A 25,253-nucleotide genomic window follows, 5' to 3' on the forward strand; every position below is an offset into this window, starting at 1 on the left:
TCCAGGTTTTACTGTATTGTTGAAGTTGGTCCCGATAAATTACCTAAAACAAGAGAAACAACAATTTTCAGATTGATCAAAATCTCTAGGCCGACATCTAAGCAAGTAATCTCTAGCAGCCCATTAATTGTTCACTAATCTTCCACAATCTTTCTCTATAATGTCACAGACTACACCATTGTGGCAAAAGTGCTACCTACCACTTTCCTTCCTTATTGGCTTTGGAATGAATTACACATTCCATTGATTAATGATCACAATGAGATTGAACTTTGAGAGATTTTCAAGGGATAATGCATCGCAGCCAATCATGCTTACACGAATCTTCTGTGACCATAATCGTCTCAAAACATGGTGCTGCAAAAGCCGCAGCTTTTGGAGGGCTGCGATATGAAAAATGCTGCAGATCCACATAAGAATGCTCCTCTTCGCTGGAAGAGCAAGGCTGTGGGAAATCTGGAGAGGAATAAATACACGATATTCAAGCGCCATGACCTTAAAATGGCAAATTCTGCACATAAAAAATGACCTTTGTTCGTTGCCTTTTCATGTTTCACAGGCCTTAGCTTGTCATTCTCAATATTTGGGGACCGGGTTCATCTCGGAGTTAACTTCATATAAAGTCCCCGCATGAACTCTCTTAGTATGGCCAAAGTGCTAGAAGCACATGAACTAAGGATTATATTCTGTACACCGCCATTATTTCTTCCAAAGATGAAGCAAGCCCAGTCTTCTCTCATCGAGATAAAATTCAGATATTTACAACACGCACAGTAACGATTCATTGAAGCTTATGTACCCGGTTGCTGATTTTCAGGATTACAATTTACTGTTGGATGATGCACCCAATATTTGAGCCGCAGATGCATCAGCAAAGAAGCCTCTCTCAATCATCTCGCCTGGAGGAAGCATTGCCTTCACTTTCTGACCATCTTCAAGGAGCGCCCGCATGGTGATATTTTACACGAAACCATCTGGAGAGCATCTCTCTCGTTCATATCATGAAGTGGTTCACAAGCTTCACATATTTGGCCAGCTTTACTTTACGTAGTCCTTTTACGATGACTTTTAAGTGCGACGACATCAGGTCACAATCCTCCGGCATTCAGTGAATTGGAGAGGTTCATTTCAGCTCCAGTTCCCCTGCCTCAGACAAGCCTTTAATAAGGATGTTGCAGTGGATTATATGTATTATGAACATCGTCCATCCCATCTTCCATAGGTCGGAACTATGCCATCGGTCTGTCGACTTTTTGATATTTACAAGGACCATCTAACATTACGGTATAAGTTTGTTGATGTACATGATTGCGAGCCAGCCTTTTGTAAAACAGCTGATGTGCAACCCTAGGGTTTCCAGCAAGGGAAAAGCCATCCATGAGACAACCATAAGTGGCAAAATTAGGGACTAATCCTTTCTCCAACATCTCCCGAAGGAGACTCATTGCCTTATCAACTCTTTCAACATTGCAATACCCGTTAACCAATAAACTATAGGTCACCACATTAGGATTGAATTTCCTTGCAGTCATCAAATAAAATACAATTGCAGCATCATCCATTTGATTTTGAAGGCAGTAACCATTGATCAACGAGCTATTAAGTAACTACATCCGGCTCAACATCCATCTCCATCATCGAATCAAGTATGCACTTCGCCTCATAAGTCATGCCCGGTTTGTGGGGTGCATCCAAAAATTATATTGAAGGTATGGTTATTTGGGTTTCTTCCTCCCCGCAACATCTCACTGAACGGGACTCGAGCCTCATCCCACTGGCCACAACGGCATAGACCGAGGATGAAAGAGTTATAAGTGATGACATCTGGGTGAATCCCATCATTAATCATCTTTTCTAAAAGGTCTTTGCTTGTTTCCATTTGCCCATGCAGCATAAGCCACGAGTCAAGGCATTGTAAGCACAATATACGGCGGAATTCCCTGGTGAATTATGCAGTTAAAGAAGCCAAATGCCTCCGACACTAGTACGTCCTTGCAATAACCAACGGCGATCGTGTTGTTCGTCAACATCCTGCTCGCAACCCCTTTCTCGGAAATTCCTCATTAACCGAATGGCTATCGAAGTATTACCAGTTCTGCACAATCCATTGACGGTGATACCGTACGGACATACATTGGCCTATAATCCTTTGCCCCACATTTCTTCTACCAAGGTCAAGGCTCGTGCGATTTTACCCTCTTCACATAGCCCGTTGGGCAAAGTGTTCGAGGTCACCTCACTCGTCCAAGCCAGTTAGAAATAAAGAACAATAGAGGAATTAAGAAATCTTGGGTATTACTTGATCTAAACAGTGTACGGAAGGAGCATATTTATAGGCTTTACAAAATGACTAAATACAGTAACTAAATATTAAATAATCAATTACAATCAATGACTATGATATCCCAATCAATGACAATGATATCCCAATCAATCAAAACGATATCAATCATAATGATAACCCAATCAATCGGAATATTGGGGATCAATAAGAATATTATTAATATCTAACATCCCATCAAACTCAAGGTGAACTATATCAAACTGAAGATGACATATAAGAAGTCAACTGAAGTTTGGAGAAAAGATCTTGAAAGCGCCCGGGTGGATGTGCTTTTGTTAAGATATTAGCAGTCTAATCGTGAGATGAAGTGGAAACAAGTGGAAGAGTTCCATGAAGCACATGATGTCGTATGAAATGACAATCAATCTCAATATGTTTAGTGCGCTCATGAAAAATATCATTATGGGCTATTTGAATAGCACCCAAGTTGTCGTGATAAATGATTGTTCCATTATTATAACAGACTCCCATGTCTTCTTATAGCCATCATAACCAAAGTAATTCCGATGACATATCGGCAAGAGCACAATATTCCGCTTCGGTGCTCAATCGAGTGGCAACGGTCTATTTCTTGCTATGTCATGATATGAGTGAGGTACTAAGGAAGAAGTAGTAGCCTGTAGTGGAGCAACAATCAAGAGGATCACCAGCCCAATCATCATCTGAATAAGAAGGCAACTCTAAAGTAGAGTGACTAGAGTCGGCAGAAAAATGAACCATGAAATAAGGTACCCTTGACATATGGAAGAATTCGAAGAACAGCAATAGAGTGGGTCGTACGTGGTGCGGGCTTGAACTGGCTGACAATGTGAACTGCATAAGCAATATCGGGACAAGTAATAGTACGATATACAAGGATGCCAACTAATTGTCGATAAAGTGTGGGATTCGAAAGAATAGTTTTATCGTTGCCATTAAATTTGGCATTTGCCTCAATTGGAGTTGTAGCAACTTTGGTATCAGTGAGTCCCGCTCCGATACCAAGTTAGAAATAAAGAACAAAGAGAAATTGAGAAGTCTTGTGAATTACTTGATGATCTAAATAGTGTACATAAGGAGCTTGTTTATAGGCTTTACAATATGACTAAATACAGTAACTAAATATTACATAATCAATTACAACAAATCAAAATGATGTCCGAATCAATTAGAATGATAACAATTAGATAATATCTAACAAAGCCCAAGCTTGAACCCTTTGGCCAAAACAGAAAACCCAGGATCAGACATTTTCAAGCGGCGGAGGCAATTTATCAAAATGTTGAGAACGTTAAATGTTGCGGGATGTCCCCCTCATATCCATTTGCTCGGTCATGTGGATGGTGGCAGCATAATGCTTCATCCCTCACTGCAGCTCTCAAGAGTCGGACGAAACAGGGAGCTGAAGGCAAAAGGGCTCAGCCGAATCATAACCTTGAAGAAATGCAAAGCATCGTCGGCTTTGCCAATCTGCCATTTTGCATCGGTTCATCACAAATCCCAAAACTTGGGATCGATTCCACGAATCGTTCAGTTCAGCAGTGGAGCGTGAAGTGCGAAAGCGACGGGAGAGAGAGGAAGAGGAATCGACATTCCGAGGAAGAAGAGTTAAAGGGTTAGTTAGATGGCGTTCGAACAAGAGGAGGAAAGAGCAGAGGCAATTCGCCATTCGCCATTCTTCGAATCATTTCTTGTCAGCAGCCTTATGTTGTCGCTTTCTGTCAACAGCTTCACAATCCAGAAACAGAGCACACCGTATCTCCGAAGCAATTGGGTTTATAATATAATTACGTAGGGTCATGTCAGGATGAAGGCATGCTAAACATAAGATCATAGATGGGTCATTTCATGATTGCTATATAATTTTTGCCGTTTATAACATTTGTAATTGAGATTATATCGTTATACTATAATACTATTAGCTTCTCAAATCCCAACGAACCTAAGAAGTATTGCGTTTTCTATAGCCTAAAAGTTACTTATCTATGAACTATTGTGATTTTGAGAAAGGACCCGACATTGACATGGTCAAAATTTTCTTTTCAAGGCAATTATCATATGGGTCCTAAAATAAGCATTTGTCAAATAATCGAGTCGTAGAATTTTTATTTTCAGCATTTGCATTCTAAAACATGTCTTCGCTTTTTTCATATCGATGTTCCATCAGGAAGTTAGTTTTTGATGGATGAAAAAGTCCGAAGTGCTCATTTCATTAAACACAAAAAGTTGTTCATCGTGCATACGAGTATTTATAAATAGATGACTGTTGATAATGAAAGTACTTAGTCGTTGACTACTTTTTCAAAGCTATTCATGTGTATCAATTTTTAGGAAAAAAAAATTTATGAAATGTTACTTTTTGGGAAAAAATCTATCTAGCAATAGCTTATTTGCTACGTATTTCTTTAGTTTTATGCATATATATATATATATATATTTATTTATTTATTTCTTGATCCGGTGAAAATTAATGCACGTTAAATGCAATTTGCTAAATCTTAAGAACGTCTCCTTCATCATTTTCGGATTTGTAAAGTTTGTACAGGAAAATTACTTTATTTCATCATTAACTAAAGATATATTTTTTGGTAAGGTTGACTAAATATATTTTTATCTCAAATTAAATAACTAAATCATTTAAGTGTAAAATTATATAATATTCTGAATTTGTTCATGAAACCATATTTAGAGCTAGTCATTCCAAAGTACATACTGTTGAAGATATATGAAGCTCGATACTATATCCCTTTTACCGTCATTTTATAGTGTCTTTGGTAAATACACATTTTTTTTTTTTTGGTCGGAGTTAAATACACAGTTCAAAATCCGGAAGGAAAAAAAAAACTATCAATTTCTACTATCTTTTATTCCTATTTTGGGGACTAAGCATGTCAACTACAAGTTGCTGACCATCAAATGCGTTTATTTCGCAGGGGATAAAGAATTTGAAAAAATATTTTTTTGATAAATAATTGCTTGCATCGCTAACAAAGCCGAATAAACGAAAAATATCTTATTATCCATAATAATATTTAGACATAAACTGTTGTCGATAATAATTTTTTTTTTCCTTAACTAATTATTTCAAGTGATACTAGCGATCATTTTTAAGATTTTTTTTTTAAATTAGTCATTTTCCAGAAAACAAACGAGTAGTTTAGTTACTAGTAAAGTATTGGTCTTTTGAAAAATAATTAGTCCCTAAACTTTGACTTAATGTCTAATGTCATCTTTAAACTTTTAATTCATTTAATATGGAGCTTGAACTACTCATAAATGTTCAATCTAGCTCCTAAACTTTCAGTTCATTCGACCTAGTCCCTTAACTTTATATAACAGAGTCAAAAGTTTTCATAATTATATAATTGCCAGAATTTAAATAGTTTTTCATTCCAATCCATTTCCCAGATTTAAAAAAAAAAAGGTATGGTTATCTTTTTATCACTTTTTTACCGGTTTGGTTTTATAACTATCTACGACAGTATGATTTAAATATATTTTAGCTTATGATCTCTATAACAATTAAACAAGAAACTCATTTAGAGTTCGATTAGGTTGGTATTCCTACTAATTCAGTTTTCTAGTTTACAGATTTAAATAAATTTAATAAAGAAAACATGAAACACAAAAACTTGGAAATTTTAATAATCTAAAAAATTAGAAACAAGATTAAGATTAATATAAATACAAGAAATCTATAGATGATTTAATATTTGTATAAATATTATTGCGAAAATACTAATTTTCAAAATAAAAGAAATATGAATCCGATAAGACTTTGAAAGTACTTTTACTATTATAGAGATCATAAACGGAACAATCGTATTTTTGTATAAGGAACAAAAAGATTTAAACAAAAAAAAGAAGGGCAATAAACGGATTTGCATGTACTTTTTTTTATTTAAGAAATGGATTTTGAGAAACATATTAGTATAATGGGTGATAATGTAATTATGAAAATATGTTAATATTATTGAGGGAGTGATTTCACTTTGTTATCGAAAGCCAATGGACTAGATTGAACAAATTGAAAGATTAGAGACTAGATTGAATATTTAGGGATAGTTTAAAAACTATATTGAATGAATTAAAAGTTTCATTATGTTAAAGTTTAGGGATTATTTGTATCATTTAGTTTTTTGGTGTTTTTATATGATATCTGCGATTCTTCTCGAGTCTTAGTAAGAGGGGGACGGGTTAAGGATTTACCTGGTATAAGATAATTGAAACATCTCGGTAGCAAGAGGAAAAGAAAGCAAAAACGATTCCTGTAGTAGCGGCGAGCGAAACGGGAGCAGACTGGAACTACGACTTCTACTCTACCTATGTAGCTCCCTTTCGAGGCGAAGTAAGAGCCTATTTGATGTCGTTGGTCTTGAGGTAGTCAATTTAGGATGGGTTTTTGAAGTTAGCTCACTCTCGCGAGATCGCGACCCTATGGGCGGCACACGCACTACTATGGCCGGGACAAAGGGTCGCCGCTACTACAAATAGTACTACACCCTTGACCATCCCATGGGGGTGGTCAAGGGACAGCTCCAATTGATAGAAAAAAACCCGCAACCCCTTGGGGTTATCATATCTTGAAAATTGAAGTATTGATAGGAATACCGAGGGTTCGAATCCCTCTCCATCTGCGAAGTCATAAGTTCTCTCTTGCGTTATCTAGAGATAAGAAGAGAAGGCATTGGATCGACTCGACGGAATAGATGGAATGGGTAACTTGTCTTAGAAATAATACCATGGGATGGATGTAAAGCTAAGCAAATTGCTTTTGCCCCGGGAGCTGTTCTGGTTGATCGGAAGGTGCGGAAATAGCCAGAACTGAATGCGGAAAGTATTCTCATTCAACGTGTGGATTAAATCATGTCTATGCATATAAACTACCATTACAAAAGGGAAGGTTTCTACCATCAACACAAAAGTTTCTTTCAAGTCATCTTGAAGTCCTTGAACCAAGAACGGAGGTTTAGTAAATACTCCGAAGATGAAAAAACATAGAACTATTCCGTGATCATTTTTCTGTTGATATATCACATATTCAATTACTCGAATCCGTCGACCAAAAAAAAAAAAAAAAAAAAAAGAATTACTCGAATCCATGAGCTATACGTCGTCCCCCGTTTTGGAATCTCTTTGCAATTCGCCAGTTACATGTAGATGGCACGATAATATCGAAGATCAAATGAGAGTAACTCATCTATGATGATGCAAAATGCTTGCTTGTATCGACAGGCTACGAAACTCGGAAGCAATGTGTTGAGACATGCATCATCATATGCTCGGAGAAGGGTAGGCCGCGACAATTGCCCCTACCCGTTTTATTTGTTTAAACATATAGGTTAATGCATATTAATTACAAGTAATTATAGTCAATTGCAGATTATTATACCATATTACCCATGCTAATTTATTGCTAATCAATCCTCTAAAAACGAAGCATAAATGAAAAGTGTATGTTATTAGGTAAGTACTACTGAAAGATTAATATAAAAAAACTTGAGTCGGGCTCATGAAATGATAAACCTTGTAATGATAAAGTTATAGAATATGAATAAATTTAAAGTAGAACAGTTTATACATATCAATAGATTGATTATATATTTTTATTGTATTATTGAAAAAGTTACCAAAAAATATTCCCCCCCTCATGGGACATAATGTCTCATGCTCCGAGCCTTTCCACACAAGGCGCGAGACGGCGGCAGGGTAGAGTGCGGTCGCCTAACGGGGCGAGGATTGGGGAATGCGGTTCTCGACCCCGCGCTGCTCGGCGCCCCGTTCCTACACCCTAACATCAACGGCTCATGTGATCCAAAATGGTTTTTGCCAACTTTGCCCATGCCGGCACTGCTCAGTGCCCGTTCTCGCACCTTGACACGGCGGCGGCGGCTCGCGTGGCCCAAAATGGGTTTTTACCAACTTTGCCCATGACTTATGGCATGGTATAATTTCCCTCCTAATCGTTAATAGAGAATGGGAAAAGATGGGGGAAAACAAAAAAAAAAAAAAAAAAACATAAGAAAAAAAGGGAGAAAATCACGAGCTTTAGGGGGAGGGACAAACATGGTCCAGAACCAAAACCAAGAAAAAGGGCCCAAAAGAGTCAATTCCAGAAATCGAATTCTTAAAACCCAAATCCACGAAGGGCATCAAGGTTTCAATCTTTGTCTCTTATGTTTGACCTAAATGTCCCCGTTCTCGTTCCACCCCCCTAAAGAAGGACTCTGTATAATTTCCCTTCTCAACCCTCCTCGCCTCTCTCCCCTTCTCCCTCTTCTGCCCCTGCCTTTCCCCAATCTCTCCCCCTTGGGTTTTCCATATTTCTCCTCCCCCTCCCTCCTCTAACTTACCCGCCAATTTCCCTCCCGTCTCTCCTCCGTTCAAATCCCCCGGGGGCTCCGCCCCCCCTCTTACCCGATTCGATCCCTCCCGAAAACCCTAGCTCCGATCCGGTCCGTGCCCCGTCGCCGTCGTCAAGATCGCTGCTTTGTCGGATTCTCGAGGGACCCATCTCCGGCTCTTGCTCTATGGGGGTTGGTCCTGTTGATTCGAGCTCGGTTGAAGCTGGGTTGGCTCTTGAATTCTCAGGTGATTGCCAGTTCGAGTGTTGTTTTTAGGTCTTATCTGGGATTGGGGTTGGTTCGAATTGCAGTGATTGCTTACTCTCTCCTGCTTTATTAAAAGATGGAGAAACTGGAGTGCGGGTAGTTTGAGCTTGCGGTGGGGTGTTGATTCTGAATAGGTAGCTGAGGTTAGTGAGCTTTAGTGGTTAATAGAGATTATACTTTTGCGACTACTTCTCTAGTAAGTGGAAATTTTGAATCTTTCGTGATGAGTAATTAATCCAGTTCCATTGACTTGCTACTGGGGATGGGGTAGGTGGGGACATATGGTTTGCGGGATAACGCTTGCAGGGTTTATCGCTGCTTATCATTCTTTCTGTTGACTGTCCTGACCTTGATGGGGAAGAAGGAAGGAGGGGGGTGGGGAAGAGAGAGAGAGAGCAGGATCTTGTTCTTCATTGACATTGGGCTGATTCTTTTGCTGTACTTATTTTGATTGCCACATGGCAATCTCTGAATACGAAGCATAAACTCGGCGAACTGTCTGTACATTTGAACTAATGCCCTGATTGTATACGTGCAAGCATTCTTGGTAAATTTGTGTCATGGTTGTTAGTTTTATAAGCAAGGAGGGTTGTGTGCTCTGCAGGTCATTTACAGGAAAGTCGCAAAGGCTCTTTCTAATATTAAATCTGCTGGCTGGCTGGAGAAGTTATTCATATACTGAGATTCGTTCTTCAATGGCTAACCATGAGTTAATATTGGGGCAAAGTCAGAATGTAGCTCTGGCACAAAATCAGCACTTCGTGCCAGGACATAATCATAACATAGGACTCAGCCAAAACCATGATCTGGAACTTGGACAGAGCCACGAGCATCATTTGGGTTTGGGACAGACCCATGAGCATGAGCTCGGTTTAGGACATGCCCATGAACATGAATTGGGCTTAGGGCCAAACCATGATGCTGAGGGAAGCAGTGGCCACGGCTATGTGCATGACAATGAGCTGGCTATGGACAGAAAACCTGATCATGAAGGCCATGAGTTGGCTTTGCCTGCACAGGACCATGAGCTTGCATTATCAGAAAGCAATGAGTTAGGAGTTTCAGAAAATCATGAACTTGATGAGAATCTGGAGCTAGCGGTAGTCCATAACCAGGAAATGGCAATTGAACCTGCAGAGGATTTGGACGATGAGCATGCGCTTGTTGCCACTCCTATCCTTCAAGCCCGTACTATTGTTTCTGGCTCAAGCTTTGAGCTGTCAGTAGGGCAGGAGTTCCCTGATGTCAAGAGCTGCCGAAGGGCACTGAGAGATACGGCCATTGCACTTCATTTTGAAATTCAGACCATAAAATCTGACAAGACTCGTTTTACTGCCAAATGTGCAAGTGAAGGATGCCCATGGCGCATTCACGCAGCAAAACTACCGGGTGTTCCAACTTTTACTATTAGGACCATCAATGATAATCATGCATGTGGAGGAATTTCTCATCTCGGCCATCAACAAGCATCGGTTCAATGGGTTGCGAACTCCGTGGAACAACGCCTGAGGGAGAATCCTAACTGCAAGCCAAAAGAAATACTTGAAGAGATACATCGTGTTCATGGCATCACCTTGTCATACAAACAAGCTTGGCGAGGAAAAGAGCGTATCATGGCAGCTATGCGAGGTTCCTTCGAAGAAGGGTATCGCTTACTTCCCCAATATTGCGACCAGGTTAAACGGACAAACCCCGGGAGTATAGCATCTGTTTATGGAAATGCTGCAGATAATTGTTTCCAGCGACTATTCATATCTTTCCAAGCTTCAATTTATGGTTTTCTAAATGCCTGCAGACCATTACTTGGTCTTGATCGGACATTTTTAAAGAGCAAGTATCTTGGTACTTTGCTTCTTGCTACTGGTTTTGATGGGGATGGAGCACTGTTTCCCTTGGCATTTGGTGTGGTCAATGAGGAGAATGATGATAACTGGATGTGGTTCCTATCTGAACTCCATAATTTGCTTGAGATCAACACAGAAAATATGCCGAGGCTCACAATCTTGTCCGACAGGCAGAAAGGTATTGGAGATGGAGTTGAAGCAAATTTTCCCACTGCTTTTCATGGGTTTTGCATGCGCCACTTGAGTGAGAGCTTTCGTAAAGAGTTTAACAACACGATGCTTGTCAACCTTCTGTGGGAAGCCGCACATGCTCTCACTGTAATTGAATTTGAGGCTAAGATCTTGGAGATTGAAGAGATCTCGCAGGAGGCAGCATATTGGATTCGACGAATTCCACCTCGCTTGTGGGCAACTGCCTATTTTGAGGGAACAAGGTTTGGACATTTGACAGCTAACATTGTTGAATCTCTCAACTCTTGGATTTTAGAAGCCTCCGGCCTCCCGATAATTCAGATGATGGAATGCATTAGAAGGCAGCTCATGACGTGGTTCAATGAACGCCGAGAGACCAGCATGCAGTGGACCTCAATACTCGTGCCTTCAGCTGAAAGGCGGGTTGCAGAGGCTCTAGACCGTGCACGAACCTTTCAGGTGCTCCGTGCTAATGAAGCCGAATTTGAAGTTATATCCCATGAAGGAACGAACATAGTGGACATTCGCAATCGTTGTTGCCTCTGTCGAGGTTGGCAATTGTACGGTCTGCCTTGTGCTCATGCTGTAGCCGCGCTGCTTTCATGTAGGCAGAATGTGCACCGGTTTACGGAGAGTTGTTTCACAGTTGCCACTTACCGGAAGACCTACTCGCAGACCATACATCCAATTCCTGATAAGTCGCTTTGGAAGGAATTAACTGACGGAGACCCTAATGCCAACAGATCTGCCGAGATTATCATCAACCCTCCCAAGTCGCTGCGTCCACCTGGAAGGCCAAGGAAGAAACGTGTCCGAGCAGAAGATCGAGGCCGTGTGAAACGAGTTGTGCACTGTAGTCGCTGCAACCAGACAGGCCATTTTAGGACAACGTGTGCTGCACCTATCTAAGTACTTAGCACTGTCTTTAGGTCGTGCTGCAAAGGTGATTGGATACATTTCTGTGCAAAATAATTCTTCTTCTTCCTTTTCTTCTTAATTATTTTTGTAATTCGATTAGTTAGGCTTTGCAGTACATGCTGTATTTCTTTTCTAGTGATGTTTGACTAGGGCTCCTTTGGGCTATGTCTAGTGTTTCTGCTGAAGCAATGGTCTCTGTGACTAAATAGCTGCTTTTAGATTTGCCAATCTACAGTCTTTAATCTTTCCTCATATCGGTTGCCTCCTGTGGCTAAGTCTGATTTATGTGCATTACTTTCGTGTGCCAGTAGTCGCTAGGATGTGACTTGATGCTCTGTAGCTTTACGTGCTTCGATACTTCTAGGTGACGAGATGTGCTTGTCTCGTTTGATTCTATGAGAAATGCTTGACGTTGGACAAAGTGCCGGCGGCATGGTAGATAAGTATCTCGGATTGACCTTGGCCGTTTCCTGTAATGAGGTGCTAATCTGATTTACAGACTCGATATCTGTCAAAGTAGGTAATACTTGGATTCTGGTGTAGGCCCTGTTCACGCTCTGCAAACTGTGCCACCAAGAGCATTCTCTTTTTCTGATGAATAACTTACCCCGGTAGATGTTACCGGCATGAAGAAAATTGGGGTCGTGCTATTCCCTCTGAAGAACCTGATATAATGGAGAGGGAAAGAGTCTGTTTTCAGCTTCTAGGCTTGTACTCTCTACATGGCTCTCTCAGGGAAACATCTGTTTTCAGTTTACTTTATGTTAAAAATACGATTCTTTTCTTGAATAGGAGGGTTTAAATTGCTGTTGTGGATTGATATCGATGGAATTTCCGCCAACAGCATTGAAAAAAAAATCTGGAGAAGGTGATGCAGTTGGACTATGTTTTCTCTGGCAGAATCTTGAGGTGGGTGCCGCTCTAAATTCGTTTCTTTTCTCTGCCTCTCTTTTTCTGGGTGAATTAAGATGAGACTCTTTCGTACATTTCCCCCACCACCCGGTTAGGTCCTACAATATCCACCATTCATATCTTGATCCAAAGAAGTGATGCTTTGACCAGATTCCAGGTTAAAATGTGCGTGAGAAAATAACTGGGGGCCACACTCGCAGAAGATGGTAGATATGGTGGAATCATGGAGTTGGGGCATTTGCATTTTGGAAATTCTGGCAGTGCTATCGTGCATGGATGACACTAGCATTGAAACGGGCAAATAAAGTGTCAAATGCTAGTTTTGAGAAAAATTATCAAAAACAATGATAAATTTATTGCATTTATGTCAATTCAATCATAAACTTTTTAAATCTTTTGAAGATTTTTTAGTGAAGTCCATCCGATCAATTTTGATCGAAAATCTCTAATATTAACGTCAATCATATTAAGTGGCATGGATGGTATTGGTATAAATAATTTTTACTGTTGCTTTAGTAATTCTTCTGAATTTTTTTTTTCTTTCCTTTTGTTCAGTGGTCGGGTCGGAGACGACAACCCCGGGGAGAGAATCTTTTCTCCTTTGTTTAATGTTTTGGTGGGAAGTGAATCTGCCAAAATGTGCGTTCCTGAAAAGATGCGGATTTGAATGAGAACAGGAGACGACAAGAGACGAACGATGTTGCATGGACCCACCAATCCAAACTGATCATCATACGTTGTTGTCACTTCTGTCTGTCTCCTAGGATATGGTCAAAGGGTGTTGTCGGAATACTGAGGCCAATCTTCAGTAATTCCAAGACTGGCTTTTCCACTTTAAAGGGTTGTGTCTTGCTGATGTTGACGAGGAATATATCCAAGTACATACATGGACTGCTTCCGAACCCCATCGATGGCTAATTCAGATTGTGGGGCAAAAAAAGAAGCTTATTTGGAAATAGAGAATTGAGATAACTGTAAGAATTTTATCTTTATTTAGCAGAACGAGTGTGGCGTGTATTTTGAAGAATTTTCAAAAAACAAATTAGACCGTTTGTATGCATGTCACTCGTGCAATATGGTTTCACAAAAATTGGCTGGCAAAATTAGTAGCTAAAGTGAGAAATTTCGATACCAAACAAAGTAAATTCGTATTATTCAGGAAGACGGGGACCTAAAAATAAAGTGAGTCTTGTACCAATTTTGCTAATCATGATTAGCCAAAATTGAAATTTAGCACCCGTCCTCCAAAGCAGAGGGAATTGGATGTGGCAAAACAATGGTTACTCAATTTTTGAGCTTCGTCGAGACATCTTCATCATTAATTTGAGGGGTGGACGTCACGGGCCGATACTTGAGATCTCAACCTTGCGGCATTCGGGCTCCGATGGACTCGTTCGCCCCTTACTAGACTAGCCTAAGCTGAGCCTCTCCCTTGGTCTATAGCTCGCTCACTTGCCCATTTGGCGCCCCTTGGATTGCAGAGAGAAATTCAAGAAAGAGAGACGTGCTCGGGAAAGAATGCTTACTCGTTCACCCCTTACCGGTGTTAGTGCGTGGAGGCCGAGGTAGGTGTCATCGGCGAAGTCGTTTGCTCCGTGGGGGGGGCGCGGAGGGGAAGTGGAGGAGCCTAGACGTCGCCCATGGAGTTCTTGAGGAGGGAGGAGGTCTTGCGAAAGGCAATGGCCTTGGGAGGGGAGGGGAAAAGAAAAAAGAAAAACATAAATGAAAAGGAAATAACAAAAAGAAAAAAAGAAAAAAAATCAAAACAAGAAAGAGCGAAAATATCCTTCGGTTAAGTCCTTCTTTGAAATAATTTAAGCATTTCGGGATCATATTTGAAATAAAGTTCACTTCCGACGCTTATTTGAAAAAATGATAGTACTCCAGGCATTTTTTTTTATAAATTTTTCCTTCTTTTTATTTTTATTCCTATCTATATAAAAAGTTTTATCAATTTGGCTACCTTTATAGAATTTATAGAATGTCTCTTCAAAGCTGAATTCACTCCTTATTTTTTCCTTTCCATTTACTCGGATCTCTTCCCCTTCATCGATTTTGTCCGAATATTCCTTTTCTTCCGGAAGAAAGGAAAGGAGAAGAATTTTCTTCTATGGATCCCTCTTATTCCTATTTCGTCCCCTTCTTCGAAAATTGTTTCTATTTCTACGTCCGTTTTGTCCTCGCTTTCCCCCCTTTTATGAGGTTTCTTTGAATTTTTTTTTAGACTTGAGGGGCAAGCATTCTCGATTTCGTGGCGTCGTCTGTATATATTTGTGAAGGAACCGCACTGCCGTCTTCTCTCAGCAGACTGCGTGCGAAGTTTGGGTCTCTGAGAGTGAAAGAGAGAGTCCAAAAGAACCCGAATTGAAGAAGAAAATGATGAACAAGATCAGGACGGAAGTTGAAGATGGAATGAAGCTGATATGGAAGAAGGTCGACCCGAAAGATCTGAAACCTGGTGACCACATCTACGCTTATAAGCGATACGGCTCTTACAGCCACCATGGTCAGTCTATATTCAACCTCGCCGATGCTTGCTTGCGAGATCTCTTCTTCCCTGTTCTTTCTGAAATGGGTTCTTTTCTAATTCTTTCATCGGCTGAAGTATTCTGTTCAGACTGATAAAAATCGAATTTTTAGCTTCATTTCCTGTCTCCCCTGGCCCAAAGGCAGGGTAAGGAGGTGGAATTTGTCAGCTAATAGACCCAAAGAACGTGGAAGATGGTGAGGCCAGTTGAGACCTGTGATTAGCATTTTGAAGTTAGATACGAAAAATACATGCCTTTTCTGAGTCAAACGCATGACTTTTGGGTTCGAGATTCCGTTCCTGGGTTCTGTTAAACTACTGCAGTAATCCGTGTGATTTCTTTGGTGTTTTCTCCTTTTGTGTTCTTTTCTTGTTTTGCTCGAATTGTCCTTTTAGGTCCTTACAAGTTCACTGGAAAGCTTGTGACCAAGAAAATGAAAGTTGAGTGTAAAGTTATTCGAAGGCCTGTGGTGCAAAGGCTTGCTTTATCTTGATTTGCTAGCAAAGCTAACCCAGATCCTACTGCTATTGTTGGTGGTTTAATTCCATCTTTTGGGCAAATCTGTGGTTTTGTTAAGCTTTTACTAATTCTCTAAGTTGGATCTAAACCCTCCAGGAATATATGTGGGGGATGGTTATGTGATTCACTTCACCAGGACAGAGATCAAGGAGGCCATCCTCCCATTTTCCAGGGTCGAACCAGAAACTGTCCCCCCCTGTCCAGAATGTGGGTACCAGGAAAACACTGGCCGCGGGGTCATTAAGACGTGCCTCAATTGCTTCCGTCGGGGCCACAAGAAGCTTCATTCCATTCATTACTTCATGTATGGCGTACCTCAAGTAGGCCTTCTACTGAAGAAATCAGGAACTTGCAGCACCCTTTCTTGTACCAGATCCCCTGGACAAGTTGTTGAAGTTGCTTATGAGCTTCTCAAGAGCAATGGATTTGGTAAATATGATCTTACTAGTAAAAACTGCGAACATTTCGCGACTTACTGTAAGACGGGTGTACCTGCCAGCGTGCAGACGGCATTTTATGAGCGGCTCATGAAGTTTGGCAAGTAGTCTTCTTTCCACTTGTGATTGTTTTTAATCTGATGACGCTCGCACTTTGGCAGATTTTGTAAAAATTTGAGATGCTCTGTCCGTGTTGAAATGTAGACTTTGGTTCATATCTTCAAGTAGAAGGCACAATGAGAAATGGCCTCGATGTTCATGCTAATGCACTTGTTTAGTGAAATGATGAGCTAACTTTTTTTATGCTTCCACCCTCAAACCAATCTCATGGATACTGTGCCAACCCTCAATTCTGGGAAAGATCTAGCGGCGCTCCTCTACTGTGAGCGCTTTTCCATGTTTTGCTTTAGGGCATTGAATTGTTTGATTTCTTGCCTTTTCTCTCCTTTGTTCTTGCCGTGGTTTAGATGATTTAAATGCTCAGAGAAATCAGTGCGTTGCATCTTGGGATATGGCACACTCACAGGATACAAGAGTTAGGACTGCATTTGAATTGTCTATGATTTTAGACTCCATTTACTGGATTTTGTTCACATTATGTTGGAGTTGGGACTGCGGTGTTATTGTCAACCAAGTGCACAGATCACAAACGCGCTTCAATGTAGCTTCCGAAAGTTCCTGGAGAAACACGAAGAAGACTAGACAAATGAATGAGAAATTGGACTATAGGTTTAACAAAGATTTTCAGTTCTTCCTTGGGTCAACCTACTTTGATTCCCTGAAAAGCAGAATCAGCTGTTGGGTAGCAAAGTTTCATAACTCTTTTACTCCTTAGTCATTCGCATTGAAGAGAGTCATCCATCTCCGTGCATCAAACTCTGTTTCCAGGCAAAGTTTGGTCGACTGGACCTTCATTCTGTGGCTGTTTCCTTGACATGCCGCCACTCATATGCAAATTAGAAGTTCTGCTCGACACTTAGAAGTTTCCCCGTTCTGCTCGAGAACTTTGTTCGCTTGTGGGCGTGATTTAGACTTCTGCATAACAATGTAATCTCTTTCTTTGGCGGACAAGAGCTTGTCCAGTGGTTCATTTTGCTTGCTCAATTGAAATTCTTCCAGCATCTCCAGTGCTTCACATCTGTGTAGGATCGGAGGCTATAGTGATTTGAAGCGTAATTGTACATTCACTTATCCCTTTTCCGTAACTTCTGCTGTGTCTTGGTTCTTCGTGGTCTTGATGTTCATCCTCATGACCTTGAAGTCCTGAATTCGGCCTTCGACCCATCGATGGACAAGGCTCGCCGGGTCTGGCCTCTTTTTTGGCTCCGTGAGTGGTACTGATCTTGCCTATTGTTCATCAGGAAAATAGCCTGCTTTTGCTGATACATCTCGCATAAGTGTCTCTGAGTTACACCCGAATGTTTCTTCTTCCGTTCTCAATACTCGTTGAACTCCTTGGAATTCCTTGAGGAACATTTCCTGCCCAAAAGACATGACATCTCACCGAGATGAAGACCTGTTTTTGCATTACAGAATTACTCAGTTGCATTTATGGCCGGATTGGTACATGCTCAACTCGAAAGAGCTCACACGAAAATCTAGAAAAAGCCAATCACCCCGCAGCAAAACTGTGTGTTCGCTAGGGAAGAATGCGCTAGAAGATTGCGATAAGGAATCGAAACGGTATCCACGCTGGACCGAAAAATTATTCTAGGCGGTCAATGCATGTATCCTAGGATCCTATGTGAAGTGTTGCGTTACGTGAGCTCCATACTAAATTTAAGTATGCGTGGGACTTTGTTAATTAAATGGTTCAGATGTATCCTGGATTGGGCCCATGTTGGGCCGGTCCCATTACGGGCTGACAGGCACAGCCTTTATGCTCTCCAGCACTGGCCTGGGGATGGAAAAAATAAGCCCAATAGTTGGGGGCCGAGGCCGTATGGCCCACTTAAAAGAAAATCACAAAATCTCCTATAAATTTGACGTCTCTTCTTCTGATTCGCACTTCCTCCCTTTTCACATATTAAAAATGAATAAAAAAAATTCTAATTTTCTAATAAATTCTTAAACCTATTGTAACTGTGCCAATTCAGTGCTAAAACTTTTCGCATTGGTGTCAACTCATGGATACCGTGACCGACCCTCGATTCCAGGAAAATCTAGCGGTGCTCCTGTACCGCAAGCGTTTTTCCATGTTTTGCATCGGAGGCATTGATTCCTGCCCTTTTTTCTTTCCTTTGCGCCTGCCAAATGATCCAAATGCTTACAGAAACCAGTGTGTTGCATCTTCTAGCACACTCTCACAGGGTACAAGAGTTTAAGAAGATCTATTCGAATGACCTATGATTTTAGGACTCCATGTATTGGGATTTTGTTCACATCATGTTGGAGTTGGGACCGCAGTGTTTACTATTGACCAAGTGCACAGGTCGTAAATGTGCCTCAACGTAGCTGCCAAAAGTTCCTGAAGGAACACCAAGAAGACGACACAGATTAGTTAGAAATTCGACATCGGGGTCAACAAGATTTTCAGTTCTTCCTCGTGCCAAACGAGAGAGAGAGAGAGAGAGAGAGAGAGAGAGAGAGAGAGAGAGAGAGAGAGAGAGAGAGATCATATGAGAATCCAGAAGACTATCATGCCACAGCGAAACGTGTGTTCGTCGGGGAGGAATCATGCCGAAGAATCGAAACAGTATCTATACTAGATCGGAAAATTCTAGGCACTCGACGCATGTTTTCTGGATCCTATGTGAATTGTTGAGTCATGTGGCAACTCTACTGAATTAAGTATGTGTGAACTTCATTACCTAAATGGAGGAAATTGTTCAAAAAGTCATTAACCTATTGTTCTTTTGCCAATTGAGTCCTAAACCTCTTTAAGTTTTGTCAATTGAGCCCATCCGGCTAATTTTGACCTGAAATTACTGACGTTGACGTGAATTTCTTCTTCTTCCTTTTTTTTATTGAATTTTCTGAAATTTTCTATTATTTTTTTTCTTTTCATTTTTATTACTGAGGGAGTAGGGAATAGCAATCCCAACCTTCCTACCTGGCACACACGGCTCAGAGATAGCGAACAGGCCTTGTCGGCTCAGGCACGTCACTTTTGGGCCCTTGTTCGGCCGGGCCCATTAGGAGAAAGAAGCACAGCACCTTTGCTCTCGGGTACTGGCCTGGCAATGAAAGAATAAGTGCAATGGCCGGGGCCGAGGCCGTCTGGCCAACTTTAAAGGAAATCCTGAAGAAATTTCGATAAATTAGATGTATCTTCTCCTCATTCTCACCTTCTTCCCTCCCGTATATTGTAAGAAAATTTAGACCTTCTAATCATTTTCCACTGTGTATATGAGAGTCCCTCATGCGATATATGGCCAGTTTGAACGAAGGATGTACCCGATTTGGGTGACCAACCGAGTAAGAAGAGGCATGGACATTCTTAGAGACTTGAAGACTTTCATGTAGTGTTCGACGAACAATGTCAAAAAGAGTTCTCATCGCGATCCACAGGTCGCGTGGAACATTTGCTGCTACACAAAACGGCGCCCTTGCCAATAAACGAGAGTGTATACGTCCAACAAGAGGGAGTTGGGCGTAAATCCCGGACCCCCGGAGGCCCCGACCAAATTTAACCTCAACGTATCATATTTCACTCTTTGATGTATCCTGTGTTCACATTTAGCTCTTGATATTTGAAAATCATGTTACACATTAATTTACTGTTATTCTCATTGCGAAAATTTTGATGAATGAAGTATAAGATAAAAATTTCTGTTTCCATGAGTTTTCATTAATCTTCTAATTTGTTAAAAAGTATAGATTAGAAACAAACGAACATATGGTTTTTCCATGGCATTGTTTGATCAATAGGTTCCATGTACGATAACTGGGATCCTCCCATTGGTACATTCTTTTATGGACGGCTGTTTGATCCTTCGTTTACTGACTTGAGCATCGGAGCGCCCTCCTCAGGCCGAGCCCTAGAAAGCTTCTGTTTGCTCTGCGGTGTGCATCTAGGTCCGGTCCTTCGAAGGTTCGAGCAAGCCCTAGTGGGAGCGCCTAATGTCTCACCACGATTGAATCTAGGCTCGTATCGAGCCGGGTCCCATTAGATAAAATAAGCTCTTTACCAACACAAGAAAAAAGAACCGGATCACGATTTCTAGACCCAGATCATGTGCCCTCCAACTCATCGAGCATCCGAAGTGTTGTGACTGATTTATACGTTCACTGGTCCGATTTGTGCCCAAAGAATCATCACTAAGATGTGAACGGGGTAAAGAGTGAAAACGATAGCTTGTGGTTGAAAGAGAACGTTCATGCATGTTCAATTGTTCACGTCCCGCAACTTCTGACCTCTCTCTTTTTCTTTTTTTCGCGCATGGGATTTGACCAAAGTGGTGTAGTTTTGTACCGAGTCCATCATTATTATCATGGAGAGGTTTATAATATAAAACAAGAACCACGCAAGAAGCCTACTCTTCTGTTGTGCCTGTGGCAAAATCACCATTCTATTGGTCAAAATCTACCCTGCACAGCAAAACGGAAAGCATGTTGAACAAAGATCGAGGGAGAAAATTGGAATTTTATTGGACGGAAGGATCATCAGATAAAGAAATTTCAAAATAAAATTGCAGCTTTGAAGCAAATATCACACCACATTGATGCTAGTGGTTCTTGTTCAGGTCCAAAAGAAGTTGTGTGTCAACCTCCTTTTGTTGACCCGCATTCTTATGGCAATTGCATTCGAATTTGCTTTCGCCCAAAGTCGCAACTTCAAGAACTTAGATTATCAGATTTGGTATTATTAATTTGGATATAGCTGGCCCATAGATGGGAGACTTAACACATCCACACATGTTTGTTCTAGTAATGTAAATATGTATCTAGCTACCCACTAATTCCGCCTAATTCGCTTATGGGCGATAGAGAATTGATCTGGTAGAACACATGTTGCATTTGTCATTAGGGAAATGTTTCTCTTCTAGAGGACCGATCATTCTGTTGACTTCACACTAGTTTGGAGAAAGTCCTAAAAATTGGCATCTTTTCTTTCACATCCGACTACCTCCTCGTTCTTCATGTTTGCCGCCGATAAAATCATTGCCTATCGGTGGGCGTTCTATTATTCCGGGGTCTAGGATCGGTCCTTTCTATTCTAGTATTAATGTAGAGTAGTCCCCCTAGTGAATGAAGTATACGGCTAGGAAAGCACATGTGTCCCGCTCTACGTTGAGCGAGCGAGGGGTCCAGAGGAGATGCCCCAATAAGGATCTCAAAGCGGCAGCGCGCTTTGGACACCAGAAGGTTTTTACGATTTAAGCCCATAATTTTTAATTAGTAATTTGAACTTGGGCTCATGAATAACTGCTCTTATATATATATTCTTTTTCGCTTATAATTGAGTGATATAACGAAATGTGCGATATGCTAATTATAGTAGAATCCTTTCTTGGACGTAGCCCTAGTGAACCAGAATAAAATCTTGTATCTTATTTTTTTTTTCTCACTCGTTTTACTTCGCTATAATTTTGCGTTGATGCTAACAGTCAGCAGGTTAGCTTGGGACTGCCCAAAGAGATAATCACCAAGATGGGAACGGTTACGACCAGAAAAAAACAATGTGAACGAGGTCAAAGGGTGAAACGATAGCATGTGGTTGAAAGAGAATGTTTAGTCATGCTCACGTGCCGCAACTTCTTGACTTTGTTTTTTGTATGGGATATGATAGCCACTCCGCCCTTGCCCACTATTTCGTCGGGAAAAAGTATCCAAAAAATATTAAATTTATTCCACTTTTACCACCTCAATCACAAATCTTTTAATTTTATAATTGAGTCACAAATCATTTCACGTTTTGTCAATTCATTTAGCCAAATCGCTGACGTGGACTCTCGTCATCCTACGTGGCACGATCGGTGCTGATGTGGATAATTTTTAACAATATTTAGATTTTTGGTTTCATTTTTTCTTTTCTTTTCTTTTCACCCAGGTTCGGGCGAGGGCTTGGCAACCCTCGCCAACCATTGTTTTTAGAAAAGAAAAAAAATAAAGAAAATAAAATAAAAAATTTAAAATATTAGTAGAATATTAGAATATAATTAAAATTTACGCAAGTTAGTGCCGTCCATCGTACACCGGTCGTGTCATGTCATGACAACGACTTCAATCCAAAATTGATCGGATGGACTTAATTGATAAAACGTGAAAATGTTTACGACTTAATTGGCAAGATTAAAAAGCTTATGACTGAATTAGCAAAAGTACTATAAATCTAGGAACGGAAGGATGATCGGATAAAGAAATTTGAATGTAAATACGCATGCCAACCGGTTTGGTATAAACAAAAGTGAACCACCTCTGTTCCGATTCCCTTAAAACCCACTTAAATCCAATCACGTCCTCGGAATTTTTTTTAAACCCAAAGAAAAGGACATGAAATACAAATTAACTTCGGTTTGGACCACAACGTTATCATTAGTTTACCAGGTCCAGATCTGTTGTTTGTCTATCTCCTTAAATGATTTTCTCGGCGGCAGCCTTCATGAGTTTACTCTCTCTCGTGTGAGCTGTTGACATTTTACGTGTCGTATACGAAGGCTGTGATAAGACATCCACGACAGGCCAATCATAAGCCGCCAAATGGCAGACCGAGAGCGATTTCATTGGCTCGCGACTGACGCGACGGTGGAGGTATTATGATTATTCCTTTCCCCTCCGGGGGGTCGGGGTTGCAGAAGGTCTCCGGGTTTGACTTTTCTTGATGGCGAAACGACGAGCCGTAGTAAAATTAAGTCGTCCAGAATATGGACGTTGGACAGGGCTCTTGTGCATCCACCATGGACAAAGCACGCGCTCAATGAAGTCCGGTTCAAAACGAAAATGACCAAAATTGACCGAACAACTTAAACGCGCGACATCGACGGGTGTTCATTGCATCAACAGGCACGGTCTTCACACTTGCGTTTTGGTCGCCGGTTATGCTTTGGCCCGCCCAAGAGCTCTTCATGACTGGTGGTTGATCCATACAAAACAACAGACAAAAACGACCACATCACTAAGCGCCGTCGTCCATTCTACATCGGACTATAGACATAAAAAAAAAAAAAAAAAGAATGTATGTAAGTGTCTCGACCAGAAAGGAACACAAAATTAAGATCATCCCACATGCTAGGGTGAGAAAGTGCTCTTAATCTCAAATTACAAGTACCTGAGGAGGGCAAGCTCTATAATTCCCCGAAAAACGGATTTTCTTACCGTGACTTTAGGTAATTTTCCGCCACCCTATATACGTCGCAAGATACATAATCTTGGAATATTTTTTTAAATTTTTTTTTTGCGTTTTATAAAATAATGTTTATTGGAAGAGTATGCATAGCTATTCTCATTCCTATATTAAAATATATTTGAGTGGTAGTTATATACTGCATATCAAACACCTTTGGACTTTCGTGAGTCAAATTCTTAAAGAGTCGATAGTTGAAAAGTACATTTGAAATTACGAAACAAAAAAGTTTAATAGACATCATTGATAAGATAAGAGGTAAACAATAGTCTTATACTTTAAGTGAACCATAAAACAATACCCAAGACTTTCCCAACATATCAGGCACAACATGTCATCCATTAGGGGCTCTGTTCAGAGAATTATAATGCTCATGGATATCAAAATCGCAATCGAGATCGTAACATATAATCGAGTTTCTTTGGGTTCAAATCGGATCAACTGAAACTAACTAGTCCGTCCATCGGATGGATGAATCGGTTTTAATTAACTAGATCTTGCTCACTCCAATAGATATACCCGTTTTAATTGACCAGATTTACAGACCAATACGAGACTTGATAAGAAAAATTCATGCAACTTCAAGAGCTTGATTAATCAAATCAAAAGTTGAAGCAAAAAAAAATCCTAAGCATATTGTCAATTCAATCCCGAACACTTTTAATTATGCCAATTGAGTCTAAATATTTTTGTATTTTGCCAAATGAGTCCATCCGACCTATTATGGCCGGAAACCGTCGACATAGACGCCGGCTGTCTAACGTAATACGTCCAACGCCCGACGGGGAAATTTTTTTAATAATATTTTATTTTTTCTCAAAATTCATGCTTTTTTTTTTTGTCTTGTATCTTGTACGACAGGCTTGCAAAGCCTACCCCTTTGTTATGCCTGTGAAAATAACCATCTACTGGTCCAAAGATGCCTCGAGAGCGAAACGGGAGGCATGCTGAGCAAGATCAATGAGACTGGATGGAAGAATGATTAGTCAAATCCATACTCTCTGGTCGGAGAAAGCATAGAAACTATCTAACCACAGGTCAAATACAGAGAAACCGGAACAAAAAGGTTGCATTTTGCACATACATGCGTACCTCTATAAAACATAAAAAAATTAAAAACGATTATATTGCCAAATAGCGAGAGGGAGAATCGAACTTTTTCACGAGTGGAACCTTTGAAAATGGACCTAATATCTCCCCTCCTACAATAAACTGAAGAAGATGTACTGGTTTGACACTATCGTATATAATTTATTGAAGATTATCGCCATCAAAACTTACAGCGTTCCCACCATCATGAAAAGTCCAATCTCTCTAGAAACCGGGTCAAAAAGGTTGCATTTTGTACATAAATACATACCTCTATAAAACATAAAAAAAAAAAATTAAAAACGATTATATTGCCAAATAGTGAGAGGGGGAATCGAACTTTTCCACGAGTGGAACCTTTGAAAATGGACCTAATATCTCCCCTCCGACAATAAACTGAAGAAGATGTACTGGTTTGATGCTATCGACATATAATTTATCGAAGATTATCGCCATCAAAACTTACAGCATTCCCACCATCATGAAAAGTCTAATCTCTCTAGAAATCGGGTAAAAAAGGTTGCATTTTGTACATAAATACGTACCTCTATAAAACATAAAAAAATTAAAAACGATTATATTGCCAAATAGCGAG

At 40.4% G+C, this 25,253-nt stretch overlaps 2 protein-coding genes and 1 pseudogene across 2 annotated transcripts; 2 read left to right on the forward strand and 1 right to left on the reverse strand.

Moving 5' to 3' along the window:
- Positions 1 to 644: 644 nt before the first annotated feature.
- On the reverse strand, positions 645 to 4,011 carry LOC125316174 (annotated as a pseudogene).
- Positions 4,012 to 8,516: 4,505 nt separating this feature from the next.
- LOC115743968 lies at positions 8,517 to 12,140 on the forward strand. Its single transcript, XM_030679014.2, has 2 exons — positions 8,517 to 8,914; positions 9,539 to 12,140. Exon 2 carries the CDS (start codon positions 9,630 to 9,632, stop codon positions 11,877 to 11,879), a length of 2,250 nt encoding a protein of 749 aa, XP_030534874.1. The 5' UTR covers positions 8,517 to 8,914; positions 9,539 to 9,629; the 3' UTR covers positions 11,880 to 12,140.
- Positions 12,141 to 15,042: 2,902 nt separating this feature from the next.
- On the forward strand, positions 15,043 to 16,592 carry LOC115743836 (protein LEAD-SENSITIVE 1-like). Its single transcript, XM_030678817.2, has 2 exons — positions 15,043 to 15,306; positions 15,944 to 16,592. The coding sequence occupies exons 1-2, from the start codon at positions 15,177 to 15,179 to the stop codon at positions 16,390 to 16,392; spliced, it is 579 nt and encodes a 192-aa protein (XP_030534677.1). The 5' UTR covers positions 15,043 to 15,176; the 3' UTR covers positions 16,393 to 16,592.
- Positions 16,593 to 25,253: the final 8,661 nt, after the last annotated feature.

Source organism: Rhodamnia argentea, chromosome 1 (genome assembly GCF_020921035.1).
Source record: "Rhodamnia argentea isolate NSW1041297 chromosome 1, ASM2092103v1, whole genome shotgun sequence".
In the NCBI taxonomy this organism is placed as follows: domain Eukaryota; kingdom Viridiplantae; phylum Streptophyta; class Magnoliopsida; order Myrtales; family Myrtaceae; genus Rhodamnia; species Rhodamnia argentea.

Coding starts and splice junctions, on each gene's coding strand:
- LOC115743836 (XM_030678817.2), top strand. CDS start 15,177: ATGATGAACAAGATCAGGACGGAAGTTGAAGATGGAATGAAGCTGATA. Junction 15,307..15,943: donor CGGCTCTTACAGCCACCATG/GTCAGTCTATAT, acceptor TAAACCCTCCAG/GAATATATGTGGGGGATGGT.
- LOC115743968 (XM_030679014.2), top strand. CDS start 9,630: ATGGCTAACCATGAGTTAATATTGGGGCAAAGTCAGAATGTAGCTCTG.